The sequence below is a fragment of the Phyllobates terribilis genome, unplaced genomic scaffold (assembly GCF_046119375.1).
Source record: "Phyllobates terribilis strain yellow unplaced genomic scaffold, ASM4611937v1 Scaffold_2__4_contigs__length_985480577, whole genome shotgun sequence".
Classification (NCBI taxonomy): Eukaryota; Metazoa; Chordata; class Amphibia; order Anura; family Dendrobatidae; genus Phyllobates; species Phyllobates terribilis.
In genome coordinates, this window is record NW_027362762.1 from 208,494,787 (window position 1) to 208,515,355 (window position 20,569).

The 20,569-nt window shown below is 46.5% G+C and overlaps 1 protein-coding gene across 1 annotated transcript in view; it reads left to right on the plus strand.

Annotated features, from left to right (window-relative positions):
- Nucleotides 1-2,344: 2,344 nt before the first annotated feature.
- SUCLA2 (succinate-CoA ligase ADP-forming subunit beta) overlaps nt 2,345-20,569 on the plus strand; it is a 97,844-nt gene continuing 79,619 nt past the window's right edge. Inside the window, exon 1 of the mRNA XM_073663835.1 lies at nt 2,345-2,500. Within this exon, the coding sequence (XP_073519936.1) occupies nt 2,417-2,500 (84 nt within the window). The 5' untranslated portion in view covers nt 2,345-2,416. The remainder of the gene's footprint in view (nt 2,501-20,569) is intronic.

The window sequence follows — 20,569 nt, forward strand, 5'->3', positions numbered from 1 at the left end:
GTGCAACGGGTCGTTCCACCCAACTGTATAGGTTCCTCGATAGATTCAGCCCTAGCTTCCTTTGATACCTGACGCCCCCAAAGATTGGGTGTCTCTTTTTGTCTCCCTCATAGACGGTGGTCTACTCGGATTGCTAGAGATATGGCAGCCTCCAGGGAGACAGGGGTCTCATATAGAACAAAGGCATATTTCACCTTCTCTGAGAGCCCCAGACAAAACTGGCAACGCAGAGTGGGATCATTCCATCTAGTATCAGTAGACCATGTGTGGAATTCGAGCACTACTCCTCCGCTTGCCGGTCTCCTTGTTGAAGCCAACATAATTTAGACTCAGCCACGGAGGCACGGTCGGGGTCATCATAAATTAGACCCAGAACATTAAACAATTCCTTGACTGTCTGAAGCGATTGGGAATCAGGGGGAGAGAAAATGCACAGGCTTGGGGTTCACCCTGGAGAGATTACAATCCCCACCCACTGTTCCTTGGTACCTGAGGTATAGGGATGTAACCTAAAATATAGTTTGCAGGCCTCCCTAAAAAACACAAACTTATCCTTACCCCCAGTGAACCTATCCGGCAAAGCTACAGTGGGGAAAAAAAGTATTTAGTCAGCCACCAATTGTGCAAGTTCTCCCACTTAAAAAGATGAGAGAGGCCTGTAATTGACATCATAGGTAGACCTCAACTATGAGACAAAATGAGAAAACAAATCCTGAAAAACACATTTTCTGATTTGGAAAGAAATTTTTTTCAAATTTTGGTGGAAAATAAGTATTTGGTCACCTACAAACAAGCAAGATTTCTGGGTCTCACAGACCTGTAACTTCTTAAGAGGCTCCTCTGTCCTCCACTCATTACCTGTAGTACTGGCGCCTGTTTGAACTTGTTATCAGTATAAAAGACACCTGTCCGCAACATCAAACAGTCACACTCCATACTCCACTATGGTGAAGACCAAAGAGCTGTCGAAGGACACCAGAAACAAAATTGTAGCCCTGCACCAGGCTGGGAAGACTGAATCTGCAATAGGCAAGCAGCTTGGTGTGAAGAAATCAACTGTGGGAGCAATAATTAGAAAATGGAAGACATACAAGACCACTGATAATCTCCCTCGATCTGGGGCTCCACACAAGATCTCACCCCGTGGGGTCAAAATGATCTCAAGAACGGTGACCGTGAGCGAAAATCCCAGAACCACACGGGGGGACCTAGTGAATGACCTGCAGAGATCTGGGACCACCGTTACACAGTCTACCATCAGTAACACACTATGCCGCGAGGGACTCAGATCCTGCAGTGCCAGACTGCGCCGCAGCCTTGTATTGCACAAGCGACGCTGAGTCACTGAGACTTCCGCTCCGCTGGCAGTACGCAGCCAAACGGGGCCGGAGGGAAACAAAGCGCACTCCATGGGAGCAGCGCTTTGCGCGGGAGGGTAGGCAGAGCAGGGCAAGTCACAGGGCCCTGTGATGTGCAGGGGAGGGGGGAATATGGTAATTTAGCACACAGGTGGCGATTTAGGGGAATAGTAAGCAGATAGGAGGGGTTTGCTTGGCATCTCCTGGATGCCAAGCCTCTGGAAAACAGACTTTATAAAACCAGATTTCTCTGCAATCAGACCTCTGCTATGGGCCATACAGGTATGTATAGATTTACATTTCTATCACTTGTATGCCCATAGTAGAGGTCTGATATCGCCCATGGGGTGACAGATTCCCTTTAATGCCTCTTGAAAGAAGGGGAGGAAAAAAACTAAAAATCGCCTAAGGGTGAAGGGGTTAGAACACTCCTAGGGACCTGGTCCTTTAACCCACTAGGATCAGTATTAATACACTCCTAGGACCTGTATGGAAAAAATATGCAGCTGTATAATCCACAGAAATGATTACCAGTAAATGAAAGGGGACCCGGATGTGATCGGTGAAGTATATTGTGCATACAGAAATCAATGGTAAAATTACACTGTATAAACGTCACCTAAATATCAATATCCGTCATCAGACTTTATAGCTAGTCCTTTGCTCCCCATTTTTGGTAAAATTACAATGACAGTGGGGTTCTATGTATTTGCATTGTGTCCCTTAGAATTCAGCACTGTTATCTATAGAGGAAATCCCGGTGAGCTATAGGACCTGGTCCCACTGCCCACCAGGGTACAGCCGGCTCTGTATGAGAAGGCGAAATCCCACAGGAAAAGAAGGACCAAATGCTTTGGACACAACCATAACTGAACCTGCACTGGTTACCATAGAGTATGACCTTCTACCCACAATGTGAGCTAGATCGTCTACGTCAGTATAGAATCCTGCGCCAGGTGTGCAGCGCCACAGTCTGGCGTCTCTATGAGACTGGCGGGTGCGCCTGCGCACTGAGCTGACTGTTGAGGCGTGTCTTGTCAGAGACAACAGAGAACAACATGGCGGCCTCCATGATGTACAGCCGGCTGACAGCGGGTCTGAGGAGTCGGGCGCCCCGGGCTGTCCTCGGCGGTGCTGCACAGGTGACTTGTGTGTCCGAGGGATGACGGCAGGACATTAGGGGGCTCCTCGTCCTCCCCGGCCGGGTGTGAGAGGACGGGGCAGGTCTATGTGATAAAGTTACTGCTGGTCTGTTGTGTCTGCTCCGCTCAGCTGTCATCCTGCAGGTCAGCAGCTGCTGAGCTGTCACTGCCCGTCACCTCACAGCAGCGCTCCCTGCCTGCAGGATCTCAGCACTTAAAGGGATTCTCCATCTCAACCCCTTCACTACCCGGCCATTTTTCGTTTTTTAGTTCTCGCTCCCCTTCACAGAGCCATAACTTTTTATTTTCCGTCAGCATAGTTGTGTGAGGGCTTTTTTTTTTTTTTTTGTAGGACGAGTTGTACTTTTGAATGGCACCATTGATTTTATCATACAGTCTACTGGGAAAAAAAATCAAAGTGCGGTGGAGTGTTTTTTATTTCCCATATTCACTATACGATAAAACTGATCTGGCAATATGATTCCCCACGTCAGCACAAGTATGCAGATACCAAACTTGTTTTTTTTTTTTTTATTTAAGTTGTGACTTTTTTTTTTTTTTTTTTTCACAAGTGTCCAAAAAAAAAAAGTCGCCATTATCCAATTACCTTTAATGATACCATATTGGGGTAGATACGATGTTTTGATTGCCTGTTATTGCATTTCATTGCAAAGTTGCGGCGGCTAAAGAAACGTGGTTTCGATTTTTTTTTTTTCTCGTTACGCCGTTTACCGATCGAATTGATTTACTTTATATTTTGATCGGATGTTACTGAACGAGGCGATACTAAATGTGTTTTAAAAAAAAAAAAAAAAAAAAATGTTCTTTTCAGTGAGGCAAAAGCGGGTGAACTTTTTTTTTCTTTTTTTCCCATTTTTTTAAATTATATTTAATAGTCCCTTTAGAAGACTTGAAGCGGCAATCGTCTGATTGCCTGTGCTATACATAGCAGAGCTTCAGCACTGCTATATATAGCAGGAATCATGATCTCCTCTGAGCGCCAGCCCAGAGCTGGCGTTCACAGGAGTATCGTTATGATAGGCACAGGGGTCTTCAGCAGACTCCCTTCTGTCATCACAACCCATCAGCACCATGCGATCACATAACAGAGGCGCCGATGGGCGGGCTTAATGACACACACCCGACCTGCATCTGTTAAATCCCACTGTTAGTGATTGACAGCAGGATTTAACTGACATTTGATGGATGATTACATCAGTGATCATGTTCGGGGAAAGATGTGAGCTTGGCATGCGAACACACATCAAAGGGCAGGGACACTACCTCTGACGTACAGGGTTAAAGAACAATATTAGAAAAAACTATCAGTTCACATTAAAATTTCCAATTCTCTATTGCATTTTCTTTGATAATGTTGACTTCCATCACTTTTAACCCTTTTTTGTGTGGTGATCCTAACACTGCTCTGTCTCATGTCTGTGTCGAGACTTCATCAGGTATCACATGATTGCAGCCCCCTGGAGCTTCTGCTGTGGTGGTAGGGGAGCAGGTTTCTCTGTATCAAGGAGACCAAGGAGACCATGCTACTGTGTCACAGAGAAGAATGAAAGCAATGAAAGAAGTAAATTGTTTAATGAAGGTGCATTAGGCCAGGGGTCCCCAACCCTGTTTTACCTGGAGAGCTTCAATTCCACGCTGAAATAAAGCCACTAGCTATTTTCTATGGGAAGATGTCATAGAAGTTATATAAGAAATAGAAACAACTGAAACGAGGTAGCAGGATATCCTCCCACTACTGCTTCAGATGCCATGGTCTATATTGACCGCTGCATCTCTGGGGTTACGCTGCAGACAATGGAAATCAGCCAGCACCCGCAGTGTATGGAGAGCAGACAGCTTCTGAGCACTCTCCATACTCATGGATGCGCACAGTGATAGATATATCAATCACTGGCTGTTAAAGGGTTCTTCTGGTTCAGCTCAATTCTGTATCGGCAGTTGGGTGGCCCAGGAGATAACACGTCTAGAGATGTGGGCATCTTTGGCAGGTATAGTTTCCTATACCAGTCCTAGTCTAATGAAGAGCACAGGCACCCACCTCCCAGCAGGCATCTGTAGAAGTGACATTACTAGTACCGCTCGCCTCCAGATATGGAAGTGAGCAGTGATGAAATAATCTTTTAAGGCTGCCCAAATGGCACAGAACTTCCAGTAGAGTTACATTAATGTCTAAAGGATTATTCCTGTGTGCTCATTGCCGTAGGTGCCTCTACAGATACCTACATGGATGCTTGTCCCATCTGTCTTAATGAATAGGACAAGATCACGATACCAGGTTATCACGTGTGTGTCTCGTTATGTATCATTATGCATGACATCGCTAGTTCTCCTGATAATAGAAGTGTGTAGCCAGAATAATCCTTTAACATTTAGAGTAACCGTCAATTTCGTTATTTTTTTTCTTCATAAATTAATGTGAAAATAAGAAATGAAATCTGCTTCTTTCTCCTCTTGAATTGATCTTTATATTGTAATTCATGGGTAAAAGCTGTAAAATCTGTATTCAGGTCGGTCGGATTTTCCTATTACTGAGAGATGACTGTTGGTGCTTATAAAGTTCTATGGAGAACTGCAACTGTCAGTTTTAGGAGCACTTGCAGCAGAATGTCTGCCTCTAGCTCCTCCTCCATAGAATTTTATAAGCACCAACTGTCAAGTCGTATATCAGTGATGGGTAAATCAGTCTTCACTGAATACTGGTTTTACCTGTGAATTGAGAGTGAAAGATCAGTCCAGGAGGAGAAAGAAGCCGATTTCTCTGACTAGATATGACAGTTGGTTATTTTCTCATGTACTATTGATATATTAAATAAAAAAAAAAAAATTACTGTTACTTTGTAACCATAATTATGTAGAACGGCCATCTTTATGACCTGTTTACCTTACACTAAAAAAGCCTTTGACTAGAGGAGAATGTGGAGGAGGCAGATTTGTGGGATTGGGGGAGCAGAGAAGTTGATTAGTACGGCTGGGGGGTAACAGGCATCGGGGAAAGGGCAGCGGCCATGCAGTGCTAAGAACGTCAGTGCACGATTGAGTTAGGAGATGAAGGCAACAATCCACTAAGGTGGATGACACCACTAGCGAGGGTGCAGCACATTTTATTTAGCTGGACATCCCCTTTAACTGTGTTTTCTATTTAAGCAATAGACATGGGGATATTGTGGTCATTCTGATGGATCAGTGTTTGTACCAATGTGTGGCAGAGATGAGTAATGTTCCAGTTTCTCTCTTTATTGCTGGTGTGTGGCTGCAGGGATGTACGGTATATCCATAGTGATATGAGATGTTATATTTCTGTATATCTCACCTGGATTCTCTGTCCTGTGCAGCAATATTAGTCCTGTCACAGTGTCAGACACGACAGCAGAAGCCGACAAGCACCATTTTGATTTATTGAGATCGGTCATACAAAGTACCTGACTATGCATCATACTCTATTTTAAAGGGGTTGTCCAGTGTCCATACTATTTCGTAGGCATGGGTTGTCATAAAATAACAAGCTGAGGCTTACTCGCCCCCGTGGATCCAGCACAGGCTTCTCCTATGGTCGGTTCTGGAAGCAATGACTGCGGCCTGTTATCGCATGGCTGCTGACACCTGTGATTGACTGAAACATCATATCGGCTGAGGTTCCTCGAATCATGTGCTGTTCTAGTCACCTGACTGCTGCAGCCAATCACAGGCTTCACTGATCCTGTGACATCTTTATTCAAATATGCACATATATATTTTGATCTGAAAAGTATATGCAGATTTTTTTGTTGAAATAGAATTATTTTTTAGGTTTAAATCAAATAAATTGCTATAAATTAAAGTAAATACATATATTTAGAATTCTATAAATAAATAAAAATAGCCATCAGTGTTTAGATTATCTCTTAAGGGATTTACCTGGACTATAGCATTGATTGCCTATCCTAACTGAAGAAGCTGATGAGCGCCGTGTCCTCTTCATTGCCTACGAGGCACCGCACCGTAGATGTATAAGGGACTGTGGTGCAGCACCAAGCACAGGCAGCACAGTATGTATGGAGTTGTGCCAATGAAGGAAGGAAACTCCTCATTAGGTTGATTGATGGGGTGCTGGCAGTCAGACCTACACTGATCTGATATTGACAGCTAATCCTAAGAATAGGGAAAGACTGGTAAATTGCATAGTAATGTGCGTGGTCCCTGTAGGCAGCTGTAAGTCCTCTCTGTGCCACGGTATGGGGCTTCTGTAAGGCACCATATTGTGGAGATATTCTTGCCTAAAAGCAATTGTTTATGGCAATCGATCAAACATGGCAATTTAAATTGTATGGAAAAAAAACCCTCTATGTTTCTATATAAAAACATCTGCCTAGGAGGTACTGTGTGGCTGTATAGACTTCTATAAGTTCCTTATTACAGCAACTCCTAGTGCATATCTCACTTTATGACTTTACTTTTGTGCTGTAACCACTGAGCCATCTTTTCGCTGTATGGTCGTCTGGGTCCTAAAACTGATGGCAATAGCATGAATCAATACATACTAAGGTTCCAGTGTATTGGGCATAGGGCATGTGAAATCCACAGGGTGTAGTGTTACTAGTGGAGAAGGAGCCATGTGTCCTTGTACTGACATCTAAGATCAGCTGTGTTGCAACACAAGGAGCCTGGCTGTTGCTTAGTAGTTGTGCGCTTCACTGATTTAGTAGTTGGCCACTGTACAGACTTGTACTCTAGACCTCACGTGACAGGAGACTTCTAGCTTTCCATAACCTTTACATTCACTGATAACAATACTCCTTTTTGCCACATGGCCTTCAAAACATTAAACACGTAATCTGTGCACTAGCTGCTAATGCAGATTTTTTTTCTTTGGAAATTGATTTTTTTTTAAGGTCAACTAGCGACAGTGTAAGGTTAAACATTAAAAGGGTTGTTTTATCTGGGTCAGTTATTTCATATGCACAGAATAGGTTTTAATGTGTAACCGTCGTTTTAATTTTTATATCGTAAATCAATAGTACACTTGAAAATAAGCAACGTTGTAATATATCTTATCAGGGAAATCTGCTTTTTTTTCTCTGCCAGAATTGATCAGTCATTATCAAAATTCTTAATTTTGAGGTCAAATCTCTGTTCAGTGAAGACAGATTGCTACATTACTGAGATAGGAGATGTCAGTTGGTGCTGATAAGATTCTATGTAGATGTAAGGTGGGAGGAACTAGAGGCAGAGCTTCACCCTCCTCCTCCCATCTACATAAAATTGTATCTGTAGAAACTGTCATCTGTCTCAGTAATGTAACAATCAGTCTTCACTGAATACAGATATGACCTCAAAATAAAGAATTTTGATAATGACTGATCAATTCTGGCAGAGAGAGAATTTATAAGCAAAAGTGCATATAATTAACATAGAGTACTTAGTAAGCACTGTTTTTGATCAAAAAAATGTTTTTGTTAACAATCATTTTTATTAAAGGTTGTAACATTTGAATAAAGCATGAATACAAAGATTTCACATCAAAGCTTTACATGAATACTCAGAAAATCCCCCCTACCATTCTCCCCTCCCAAAATGCAGCAATTTATGTAATGTATAACGTCCTCCATACCTGAAATAAAACTCTCATCTACCCAGCAACTCTGTTTCGTTTTCAATTTTGTCCGCCCTATTGTCCATGTTACATGGTTACAAGTGTCCAGAAACCACCTGACTAGACCTTCAGGATCCCCAAAGTGCCTTGAATGTCGTTTAATAAGTACCACTCAGAATGAGCAAATGGCTGAACCACTCTCACGATTTCTTCTTGTGAGCATTTCCTTTCTAGGAATTGTCTTCACTTTTCAAAGAATTTCCCAGTCAGTTCGGTCTTATGCCTTTTTGCCTCCAATTTTTCTAAAAGCATCAGCTGTTTTAGGTTGGACACCACTTCCTTCACGGAGGGAGCCTTCTCCGATATCCAATTTCGTAGAATGCATTTTTTTGCCAAGATCATGATACTGTGTATTCGGGTGTGTCTGCGTCCCCGTTGACCTATATCCTCCCCTTCAAACCCGTCTCCTCTGTAATGAAAAATCCAGAAGTATGGATCTAATGCCCAATTCCCCCCCCCCCCCAGATCCTCTTAACCAGACTCCTAATACTCTTCCAAAAATTTGTATTGTTTTACATCTCCATAACCCGTGAAACATGTCAGTATTATCTTCTTGACATTTCGGGCAGGTCCTCCGTCGGATTCCACCCCCCCCCCCCCCCCCCGAATCGGGACACTGAACCCATAAATGACCCTATGAATAATCCTAAATTGGGTATCTCTCCATACCTCATTAATCACTTTTTTTTCATTGTTGCCCATCCTTGTAGGATCTTATCAGCTATGTCGGGTCATTAAGCTGTTTCGCCCAGCCCTTGAAAATTGTTTGCTCGCCTGCCGGGGATAGAGTTTCTCTCAACGCGCCGTAAATTGTTGATACATTCAGAGCATACAGATCACCCTCTAGTAATTTGTCTATAACATTTTTACATAACTCCCTCTCAATCGAACACAAATCTTTCATAATCCAGCCTTTAAGCTGTGAGTATTGTATACTTTGAAAGGGACTGAGATTAAATCGTTCCTCCACTTCCTTCTCAGTCATCCATCTTTTTTCTGTTACATGCATATCTTTCATCCGTCTCACCCCTTTTTCCTTCCATTCCTTAAAGAGTTTATTTTCCTTTCCCAGCTTAAAATTTGGATATGCCCAAGGTTCCAAGTATTTAGACACTTTCCACGAAAGCCCCATCTTTTTCCGTACCGCTTTCCAAGTTAACAGCGTGTCGCAACATATTATGGAGTTTCTAATTTTCGGGCTAATACATGACATGGGGGAAAGTAGCATGGAGACCAGGGCCCAAGGACTACAAAATTCGCCCTCTAGTTTAATATCCGAATGTCTCTCCGATCACCTAAGCCAGTCTATTACGTGTCTGGTGAGGCAAGCTAAATTGTGTGCTCTGACATTAGGAGTGTTTAGTCCTCCCCGCTCAGGAGCTTGCATTAGAGTGTTCAAACTAATCCTAACTTTTTTTCCCTTCCACAAGAAAGATGAGAATATTTTATGTAATCTGCGAATATCTTTGCGTTTAAGCAGTAAAGGAATTGTCTGTAAGGGGTATAGCAATCTTGGAAAGCACATAATGAAAATTAAGTGATCTCTTGCTAACAAGGGTAGTGGCAGACCACTCCAGCCCTGCAATTGCTTCTCCTTTTTGGATATTAGAGGCGAATAGTTTAGGTTGTATACTGTATCTGCGGTGCGGCCCTGATGAGCCCCTAGATATTTAATTGATGTTTTCGCTATTGGGATCCCACACACGTCGGCTCGCCTTTCCTTTTTCCCTTCATCATTAAGTAGTAGAATTTCGCATTTCTTTTTATTAATTTTAGAACCTGCAAAATCTCCAAGTTTCTCTATCAAAGATAGCATATTCCCTAGATCTTTTCTTGGATCTTTCATGAATAAGATAATATCGTCGTATTTATCTCCCTACCCCCTATCGTTATACCTTCAAAACTGTCCCCACCAGGACTCTCGATAGCGGTTCTATAGCCAGGTTGAATAGCAGATAGCGGGCATCCCTGATGTGTCCCTTTCTTCAGAGGGAAGGGAAGATGGCCGATAGAAACCCCGGTGTATATATTCTCGCCTGGGGGTTGGAGTAGAGATCCTGAATAAAGGTGAGCATTGCACCTCTCAAACCTATTCCATGCAGTACCTGTTCCAGCCATAGCCACTGTATGTTGTCAAATGCTTTTTCAGCATCTAGTGTGACCATGGCTGGAAGGTCCCCTATCTGTCCCCCTCTCACCACATCCATAATCAAAATGGCCTTTCTAATATTCGTTACGGCGGAACGTCCTTTCACGAAACCGACTTGGTGGGGCGTAATTATTCTAGGCAAAACCACTGCTAACCGATCAGCCATGATCTTTGACTGCATTTTTAGGTCTTGGTTAATAAGCGATATCGGTCGGTAATTGGAGGGATCACCTAAGTCTTTGGCATTTTTTGGCAGCAATTTGATGTAGGCCAAATTGGCATACTGAGGTAACGCCTCTCCTCCCACTATTGCATTAAACCAAGCTGTCAGCACCGGCGATACTTGTTCTCCTAGGGCCTTATAAAATACTTCTACGGGTCCCGGGGCCTTGCCATTTCTCAATCCCCCAATCACCGTCTTAACCTCTTCCACCGAGATCTCTGCATTTAAGAGCTCTAGTTCCTGTTCAGTAAAACTTTGCATGTGAGTCTTCTTTAACAATTCCCCTCCCCCTTTCTCTTGTTTTGTATCATATAGATTTCTATAGTAATCGCCCAGAATCTTGCTTATTTCCCCATGATTCGATGTGGTGCCTCCTGTTCTCTTATTCAGGCTAGGGATTAATGTCAGGGGTCTACGTCCCCTTGCCAGGTTAGCTAGCATTTTTCCCTGCCTTGCCACTGAACCTATTTAGATCTACCTCTTGTTGTGCTCGTGTCATTTGTTCTTTTCTCTCCGCCCAAAGCTCAAACTCTTTTTTTGCTGTTATCCATCTCTCTTCTGTCAGGGTGGAGTGGTCCGCCAAAAATGCTGTCAAATCTGCACATAAAGGGAAAAGCATAAAAACTGCATCAGAAGCGCAATAGTCAGAGCAGACTGCTGTTGCATATTTTAGTACAATAATCCACAAGGATTCCGCCAAAAACAGAAGTATTAAAATATTGGACAACTCCTTTTGAATGCTATAATCTCCTGTGCAAAATAAAATAAACTCGCTCCTTTCCAACGATGTCGCCGGGTCTGCTGGTGCTTGCATAACATTGTAGTGACACATGAGCTCGATCATAGGCCACTGATTGGTTGCAGCGCTCACACTTCCCTCGTTCAAAACTCTTGTAGCATAACAATGTCATGCGAGTGTCGGCAGACCCGGTGCCAACCGTGCTGGAATGGGTATAACTTTATAATGAATGGACACAAACCAAAAATAAAATCTGTTCCTGAATCTGTGGCACAGCTGCACTTGGAGGAGATTAAATAAAAAAATCGAATGAAAGGTTTTCTTTTAGAAGGGATCAACCAAGTAATTGAGAACCCCTTTATGCATATATGCCCCAAGAGTTTAATGTGTCGTTTCGTAAAAAAAACGCCCTTTACACATTACCACAATGATTGTTCTTCCTGGGTAATTTTCGTTCGATACATTTGCCCTGCAGTAATACACGCCGGCCATTCAGAGCTGGAGCCACTACTTGCCTGTGGCTCATAAACAGGGTGTCCTCAGCTGGCCAGCCCCACACTATGGCATCAAAAGTGCCTTAAAGAAGTATTTATCCCCCGTGAACTTTTCCACATTTTTTTCACTTTACACCTACAATCTTAAGTGTATCTTATTGGAATTTTATGTGATATAAATACACAGAGTAGCAAGTATTTGTGAAGAGTAAAGGAAATGATTCATGATTTTCTAATTATTTTAAAAATATAAATCTGAACATTGTGTTGTCTATTTGTATTCAGCTGCCTGTAGTCTGATACCCCCAAATAAAATCCTGAGTGACGCTTTTTCTTGAAAGACTTGGACAACTAAAGTCTTCATTCTAGCTCGTAGAGACGGATCCCCCTTTATGTCGTCCATTTGTTCTAACTGTATGTGGACAGGGGTAGTTTTCATAAGAAATCCCCTTTAGAGCCACTACAAGGTAGAGTTTGGTCAGCGATGGTTCTTGGTAAAATTCCCTAGCCATATTTCTGCATTAAAAATGCTAAACATCCACTTGTGTGTAATGGCTTCATATATGCGGTGGTGGCCTGCTGTGTGATCAGCTGTTTGTCTGGGGTGTGAGAATTGCTCTGGGTTATTAGAATATAATTCAGTACATCAGGCTGTGTGTAGAGAACTGTACAGGCAGAACTGTCTGAAGCACAGATTAATATTCTCTATGTAATATGATCTTTTGGGCTATAATTGGTTGAATGGGAGGGAACTTTTCCAGGTGTCCTCCACTGCCCTCGCAACGATTCTTTCTGAAAAAAAAGAAACTCTTGGAATGTCTTAAGCAATGTGACTTGCTTTGATTTCCTCAGTGCAGTTGTGTAATTCACAGGCTGGACGTTTCCTGTGGGCTGTCTGTTCCTGTACACTTTAACAGACAAAAAAAAATCACTAACCATCGTTTTTTCAATTTTCTCACTTGAGTTTGTTCTTGTTATTTAAAGGGAATCAATCTATCAGTAGGATTAGCCATTTTAAGCTGTCAATATGGGCATGTAGGTCATAGAAAATCAAATAAATGATACCTTGATATCTGCAGTCTGATGTCTTATTCCAGTGAAATCAGTGTTTTACTTAATATGTAAATGAGCGGTTAAAGGGATTGTGCCAGTGCCGACGCTGGGAGCGGACTGTCATGTGACTGCAAGTATTTGATTTGATAATAATCTTTATTTATATAACGCCAACATATTCCGTAGCGCTTAACAATTCACAGGTTCATATACAACAGTCATAAGTAACATAGCTAAAGATAATACAATAATTACCGCAAAAATGACGACCCTGCTCGTATGAGCTTACAATCTACAATGAGGTGGGGGTGATACAAAGTACAATGGCTTATTTAAAAGGATGGTCCAGCCATCTTGAGGGGATGAGGGATAGATAAAGGCTGCATAAGCTCATCACCAGCCAGTATCTGTAGTGCTTTTTGGTTCGGCGGAGAGTTATGTTTAGAGAAATAAGGGATGGGCTATAAGAAGATAAAAAGACTTCGATTAGGGAAGGTGTTAGGTCGCCCGAAACAGGTGTGTTTTTAGGGAGCGCCTAAAACTGTGTTAAGTTGTGGTTCATCCTAATTTCTTGGGGTAGAGCATTCCAAAGAATAGGTGCAGCTCAGGAGAAGTCTTGAAGCCGGGAGTGGGAGGTACGGATTAGTGCGGATGTTAGTCGAAAGTCGCTTGCGGAGCGTAGAGAACGGGTAGGCTGATAAGCAGAAATGAGGGAAAAGATGTAGGGGGGGTGCCACATTGTGGAGGGCTTTGTGGGTGAGAACAAGCAACTTAAATTGGATCCTATAATTCATGGGCAGCCAGCGCAATGACTGGCACAGAGTGGAGGAGTCTGAGTAATGGTTTTGCAAACTTCTGGCCACATTACGACTAGACGTGTCCGACCTCGCTCGATTCACTTTTGTTGAGTTAGGCTACGTGCCCACGAAGCAGAAATGCTCCGGATTTTTTTCTGCATCTCCCTGGCAGGAAAAACGCATGTGGATTTTACAAGCATTTTTCCTGCCAGGTAGAAGCGTTTGTCAAGCGTTATTGCATGCATTTCCGCATGCGGGTTATCAAGCGCTTTTCCAAGCGATTTTTAGCATCACTTGGAAAGTGCTTGTCAACTTGGTCACACTATATAAATCCATGCAACCGGCATGGATTTATATAGAGTGACCAAGTTACGATGCTACAAATGCAGCATCAATAGTAAAAAAAAATAAAATAAATAAAATGGTGAAAAATAAAAAAAAAACATTATACTCCTCTTCCGATGGCCCCCGGTCTCCTTATCCGGTGTCTTCGGCAGCTTGCGGTGTTGTAAAAGGACCTTCCATGACGTCATTTAGTCATGTGACTGGTCAACGCCGACGTCAGCGGTCGGGTGACCTGTCACGTGACTAAATGATGTCATGGAAGGTCCTTTTACACCACCGTGAGCCGCCGAAGACACCAGACTCACCGTACAGGAGACCAGGGGCCATCAGAAGGTGAGTATAATGTTTTTTTTTATGTTAATTATTTTTTAACTACAGGTACTATGGTACCCGGGTCTGGAGGAGAATCTCCTCTTTTCCAGACCCGGGTACCATCCGCTCATTGAATCGCTTAATATCCGCATGTGTACATGTAGTCATATTATATTATGCGATTCAATGGCGGCAATTACGCCGCGTTTCCGCAAAATTAATGGACATGCTGTGGATTTTTCCGCAATGATAATCCGCAGCGGAAATTTCCGCAGCATGTGCACAACACATGCGGATTATCATTGGGGACCATGGGGCACGTATTACCAAGCGTTTTTTAAGCGTTTTCGCTGCGGAATTTCCGCGGCAAAAACTCTTGAAAAGCGCATAGTGGGCACGCAGCCTGAGGCTGCACACTCCTAGTCAGCACCTGACCACATGTATGCAAACTGCATTCTTTCTGTCATGCTCCCGGCTGCGGAGAATACTGACAGCGCGCACACTGCACGCTTTAAGGATTCACAAGCCTGCGGTCACATAGAATGACTGCAGACATTAACTCCAAGCCTGGACAACCCCTTCAAAATCTATGGGCTGGACACAGATCTGCTGAGGAATCTGCCTCCAGAGCTTATTTTCAATACACACTCCCGAAACCCGAGAATACTGACAGCGCGCACACTGCACACTCTGAGGATTCACAAGTCTGCAGTCACATAAAATCCAAGCCTGAAAAACCCCTTCAAGGTCTATGGGCCGGACACAGATCTGGAGGCAGATTCTTCGGGAGAACTTATTTTAAATGAAAGGACTCGTTACCAGTGTGAGACATGTAATGACTGACAGACTGCTCTCCTGATCTACATGTCTCACACTGGCAACTTCCTCTTTGACCTGCGTGTCTCCCATATTGACGACTTTGGAGGGTTGATCCTACTGACAGGTTCCCTTTAAAGCCAAATACCATTTACATGCTGAGTTTTGCAAATAGTAGAGATTGCAGCATGTCACATACATGCAATATCTTTTTTGACCTCTGTAATATTTAGCTCCTGAACCCATAGATTTTGTAATGATCAGGTGCCATCATTCTAGTTTTCTAGTGGAAAACACACAGCAACTAGTGATGAGCGAACATGCTCGCTACTGCTCGGTGCTCGCCTCCCTGCATGTTTGGCGCTCTTTAGAGCGCCAATGAACATGCAGGGATTGCCTGTCATGCACTGTAATGCCGTATCCATGTTGGTTGTGGGCATTACAGTGATTGGCTGGCCGCACAGCGCCATCAGGTCTATATCAGACCTGGCGCCACCATGCTCGTCACAGTCACTCCGGATCAGACAGTGTAGGGAGAGCTGCTGCTGTGTCAGATAGAGATTTGATCGTGTATTAGGTAGTGTAGGTAGAAAAACCGTACATTACACATATCCATCTTAACAAACAGTCCTTCTGAGGACTAATCCATCTGCAGAGATATCAGGCAGGCAGGGTGTATAGGCAGGCGGTGTATATAGCAGACTGCAGTGCATATAGCACAAGAGGCTCCATTCCAATTCTGCCTTCTGCTGCTGTTAGATATTTCTATACAAAGGCCCAGGTCTCAGGGGCCAGGAATACTTTTCTTTGGATCTTAATCCTCATTATTTGCTTAAAAAGCAATCCAGAGAACACCATTTTTTTCTGCGCCATTTGCTTGTTGGCACTGCAGAATACAGCCAGGTCCTTTCCATATTAGAGCGCTAGATATCCAGCTATTTAACATTGTATTTTCTCCGTCAAACGGATCACATATACGTTGTCAGAAAATACTGCCATTTCTGGCCTCCATTAAAAATTTCCTTTAGTGTGTCATTGAAGCAATTCACCGCAGTTTGCTGTTCAAACTACTTACCTACAGGCCAGGTATTTAAAACTCTGTTTTCTCCGTCAAATGGATCACATAAGTTCGCTCCAAACTCAGTCATTTCTAGTGAGCTTGGAAGATACTGTCCTCCATTAAAAATGGTCAAGGGACGGGGAACTGGACGTGATGGTAATGGTGCATGCAGAGGCCGAGGACGAGGCCGTGGGCAAGCTGAAATTGTGCCACAACAAACACCCACATCTTCTCGTCTGACCTTCCTGTCCCAATTTCTAGGGGACCGCAGCACACCACTATTGAACCCAGAGCAGTGTCTAAAGGTTGTTGGTTGGATAGCGGATAATGCTTCCAGTCACTTAGCCACCACCACCGTGTCTTCCACACGGTCAATTCTCAATAGCCGTGAGTCTGGACCTCATATTCCTCACCCTGATCCTCCTTCCTCCCACCATGCCGAGTACCCAGAGACAACTGATCCCACACTTGGACACTCTGAAGAGCTGTTCACTTTTCCATTTATAGATTCGGGCCTCTCGCCCGGTCCACTTGAAATGGGGCAAGAGGAGATCACGTGTAGCGATGCCCAAATATTTGAGCAGCCACGGTCACACGAAGGCGACGGTGGGAAAGTGTCACAAGAGGTGGACGATGATGAGACACAATTGCCAGAAAGTCAGGAGGAGGACCAGGGTGTGGAAGTGGAAGATGAGGTGGTGGACGATATAGTAACTGACCCAACCTGGCAGGAGGACATGCTGAGCGAGGACAGCAGCACATGGGGAGGGAGGCAGAGCACCCAAACAGGCAGGAAGAAGCAGTGTGGTGGCCGCAGACAGAAGGCAGGCAACCGCTCCCCGTAACACCAACACGAAGGAAGTTGCCAGTACAACTGTTAGGTCTTCCCGAGTCTGGTTGTTTTTTAAAGACTCTGCCGATAACCCCAAAAAGGCCATTTGCACCACCTGCCAGGCCATCATCAGCAGGGGTGGCAAAACGACTAGCCTGACCACCACCAGCATGATCAGGCACATGGCAGCAAAGTACCCGACTTTGTGGGCCGAACCCCAGTGTCCAGATACAGTGTCTGCGGGTGACACCATTGCTTCTTCCGCTGTTGTGCATGCAAGCCAATCCCCTGTCCATGGTGCATGCGAAGATGCCTCCTGCCCTGCACCTGTCATTGCACACTCTCAAGTAGCAGCATCAGGAAGCACGTCCATATCCTTGTCCCAGCACAGCGTTCAGTTGTCCATACCCCAGTCCTTGGAGCACAAATATGCCGCCAACGCCCCACAGGCCACACTACTAAATTCTCACATTTCATGACTGCTTGCGCTCGAAATGTTGCCTTTTAGGCTCGTGGAGATGGAAGCATGCCGCAACCTGATGGCGGCGGCCGCCCTCGGTACTCCGTCCCCAGCCGCCACTATTTCTCCCGGTGTGCCGTCCCCGCATTACACAAGCACGTGTCCGAAAACATTAGCCGTGCTCTCAGCAATGTAGTTACCGGTAAAGTCCACCTAACCACGAACACATGGACAAGTGCTTGTGTAGCACCCTGAGGATTCGGCTGCTACAGGAGTATTGCACCTCAACCCAGAGGTGTGATATTCCACTCCCGGGTAAGGAAGGAGTGTGGAACTGAGCTCAGATAGACTGCATGCACTACATACATCCCATTCCAGAGGAGCAGGCCGACGGCACTCCCACTTAGAAATGTGCAGGTGCGACCGAGCCTGTTCCTGGCTGGAGTGGGAGGGGGGAGGAACATCCCATGTAGTGTAGGGGCAGATAGGGGGAGCAGTCTGGGTAGTGATAGGAGCTCATTGGGTGCTGGTCACCTGAGCTCACACATAGAGGGATATATAAGGAGGGCACCAACTTAGAATCAGGGTCAGTCAGCTGCAGAGGACAAGTCAGATGCAGAGAGCAGGAAACAGCAGCCCTGGAGAGAGAGAGAGTGGAGTGAAGAAAGACCCAGAGGGGGACAAAGAAGGGACCCAAGAACCCAAATAAGAACACCGGGTGAGGAGTCAGCAGAAGGGTACCGGAACCCAAGCTGGTGGGGGCAAAGACATTCCCCAGCCAGAGACCGGAGACCGTGGGCAGTGTCTGTCACGGTCACCCACTACATTCACCCTGAAGGCACACCACAGGAAGGGTCAGGGAACCTTAGGCCAAAGGTTGCCCAACAGAAGGCCCGAGGGAGCTGGACTTAGGTGAATCACTGGTGGGGACGGCTGAAGAAAGGACAGAGGGAGAGCTCAGGGCCACGCTCCGGACTTGTTTGGGGGTTGACCGGATCCAGGACCTGGTGGACGCAGCACGGCTCGGGAGGTCACTTGGAGCTAGAGTGACCAGGAACATCTGCAGTAAGTAAAGACCCTTAACTGCACAACCCGAGTCTGTCATCATTACCGGCTGCACCGCACCACCACAACCCCCATCCTCTGCGCCTGTCCCCTCTGAGGCTATACCCCTCCCGTTGGGGGTTATCCCACCAAGCTGCGCATCCACCATCAGCCTCAGCGGACCCTGCTGCAGCGGCGGCCACAGTGACCGCATCACAACGGGTGGCGTAGTCGACACAACGAACTTTAATAACATCAGTAAAGACTGCCACATAACACTGAGCTTGACGCCCTGGGCACGGGACCGGGTCACAGCCGCTCGGAGACTACAACCCCCCATCTGATCCGGTGCCGGGTATTCCCCTCAGAAAGGAATATGTCCCAGGGGGCGCGTCAACTTTGGCGTAGTCGGCAGGATTACGTGCCCGCAACACCCGGGTACTGCGTGCCTGAAGAAAAGTGCAAGTTTACCTCAGAAAGAAGACTCCTGCCGGTTCCGGAGGGTCCACGCCATCGGACTCCATCACCAGTCGTTTCCCGCCGATTGTCCGCCATTTCCAGCTTGTTCCCGCCATCTGCAGAGTTTCCCGCCACTGGGCGACGCTTCCCGCCAAAACCGCAGATTTCCCGCCTTGGAAGAGCAGCGGACGCCATTATGGGCGTGCCAAAGGAGGGCAAGAGGCCACCTCCCATCGTGGGCCAGGACAGAAAATGGCGCCAAAAGTGGAAACCGCCCCCATCAACAGAGACTGTGATGCTGGAGGTGTCTGTCAGCGTGAAAGAACTACCCCTGGAGCTGACAGTCACCGAGTTGCCCCGGGACCGCCCTCGGAGGGGGAGGAGACGAAAGAGAAGAGAAAAGATGGGTGTCGCTTGGAGGAGTCTAGAACGAGCGCACCCGGAGGCAAGGTGTCCAGAGCGAGAGCACCCGGAGTCGAGAAGAGGAAGAGTAGACCCGGGAATGGAGCGGCAGCAGAGCAGCACCGGCCCGCTGGCCAGGAGCCTGCAGAAGGAAGAAGGAGGAGAGCAGAGCAGCACCGGCCCGCTGGCCAGGAGCCTGCCGGAAGCAGAGCAGAGCAGCACCGACCCGATGGTCAGGAGCCTGCTGGAGTCAACAACCCCGCTAGGCTTAGCGGAGATCCTGGCGCAGCTTCCCCGAGATCGGGAGTGCGCGCGGAGTGCCCTGGAGGGCCTCGCGGGAAGGATGGCCCGAGTGCAGAGGGAGATCCTGGCGGAGTGGGGCCGGGAGATGGCCCAGCAAGCTGGAATCCGTCCACGGAACCCGCTCCCTTGGAAGAAGACACCGACTACCTCTGCGGATGACGCGGGAGGACCCAAGGCCGGAGACGGCGCAGAAGAGGGAGCGAGACGCATGGCAGCAGGTAAGGGGGACGCCTATACCCCATACCGGAAGACCGCCCACCTGCCCCAGCTCCCCGTCGCAGAGCCCGAAGGTCCCCCGGCCGTACCCGAGATCGCCATGACACCGCCACCGACTAGGCCCCGACCGGAAGCCGCCGTCGCGACCCCGGTGACGTCACGCGTCGTGACCCGGAGCGTGGCTAAGGAAGAGGAGCCTCCGGCCTGGTCGCAGGGCCTAGCGTTTCCGGGCGCCGCATCCCCAGCAGAGCCATCTACCTCCGCGGAGCCTCCGGCCTGGCCGCAAGGCCAGGTGGCCCAGGGTGCCGCCGTGTTAACAGTTCCATTTACCTTCCAGATGCCCCCGGCCTGGCCGCAAGGTCTGGGTAACCTGGGCGCCCCCACCATCGCGCCCGCACCCGCAACACCAAGGGTGCCATATCTGGGAGAGGACCCCTTCAGCCAGCTAGTGTGGCCGGACGGGCGGCCTTTCATCTGGCCCAAAGAATTCTTGGAACTGGAGCGACAAAAGAAGTTAGGTCCCCTGTGTGAGCCCCTGATCCCGGCTCCAAAGCCCGTGACTCGGGTCTCGCCTCCACTCGAGGAAGCCCAGTTCGTGTGGGACCCCACGGGAGAAGATTTGATGGGGTTCACCGGAGAGACTCGGGCAGCTGCAGCAGAGCGTACCGAGTGTTGCCGTCAACAGCTGGCAGAGTTCAAGAGAGAGCGGGAGGAG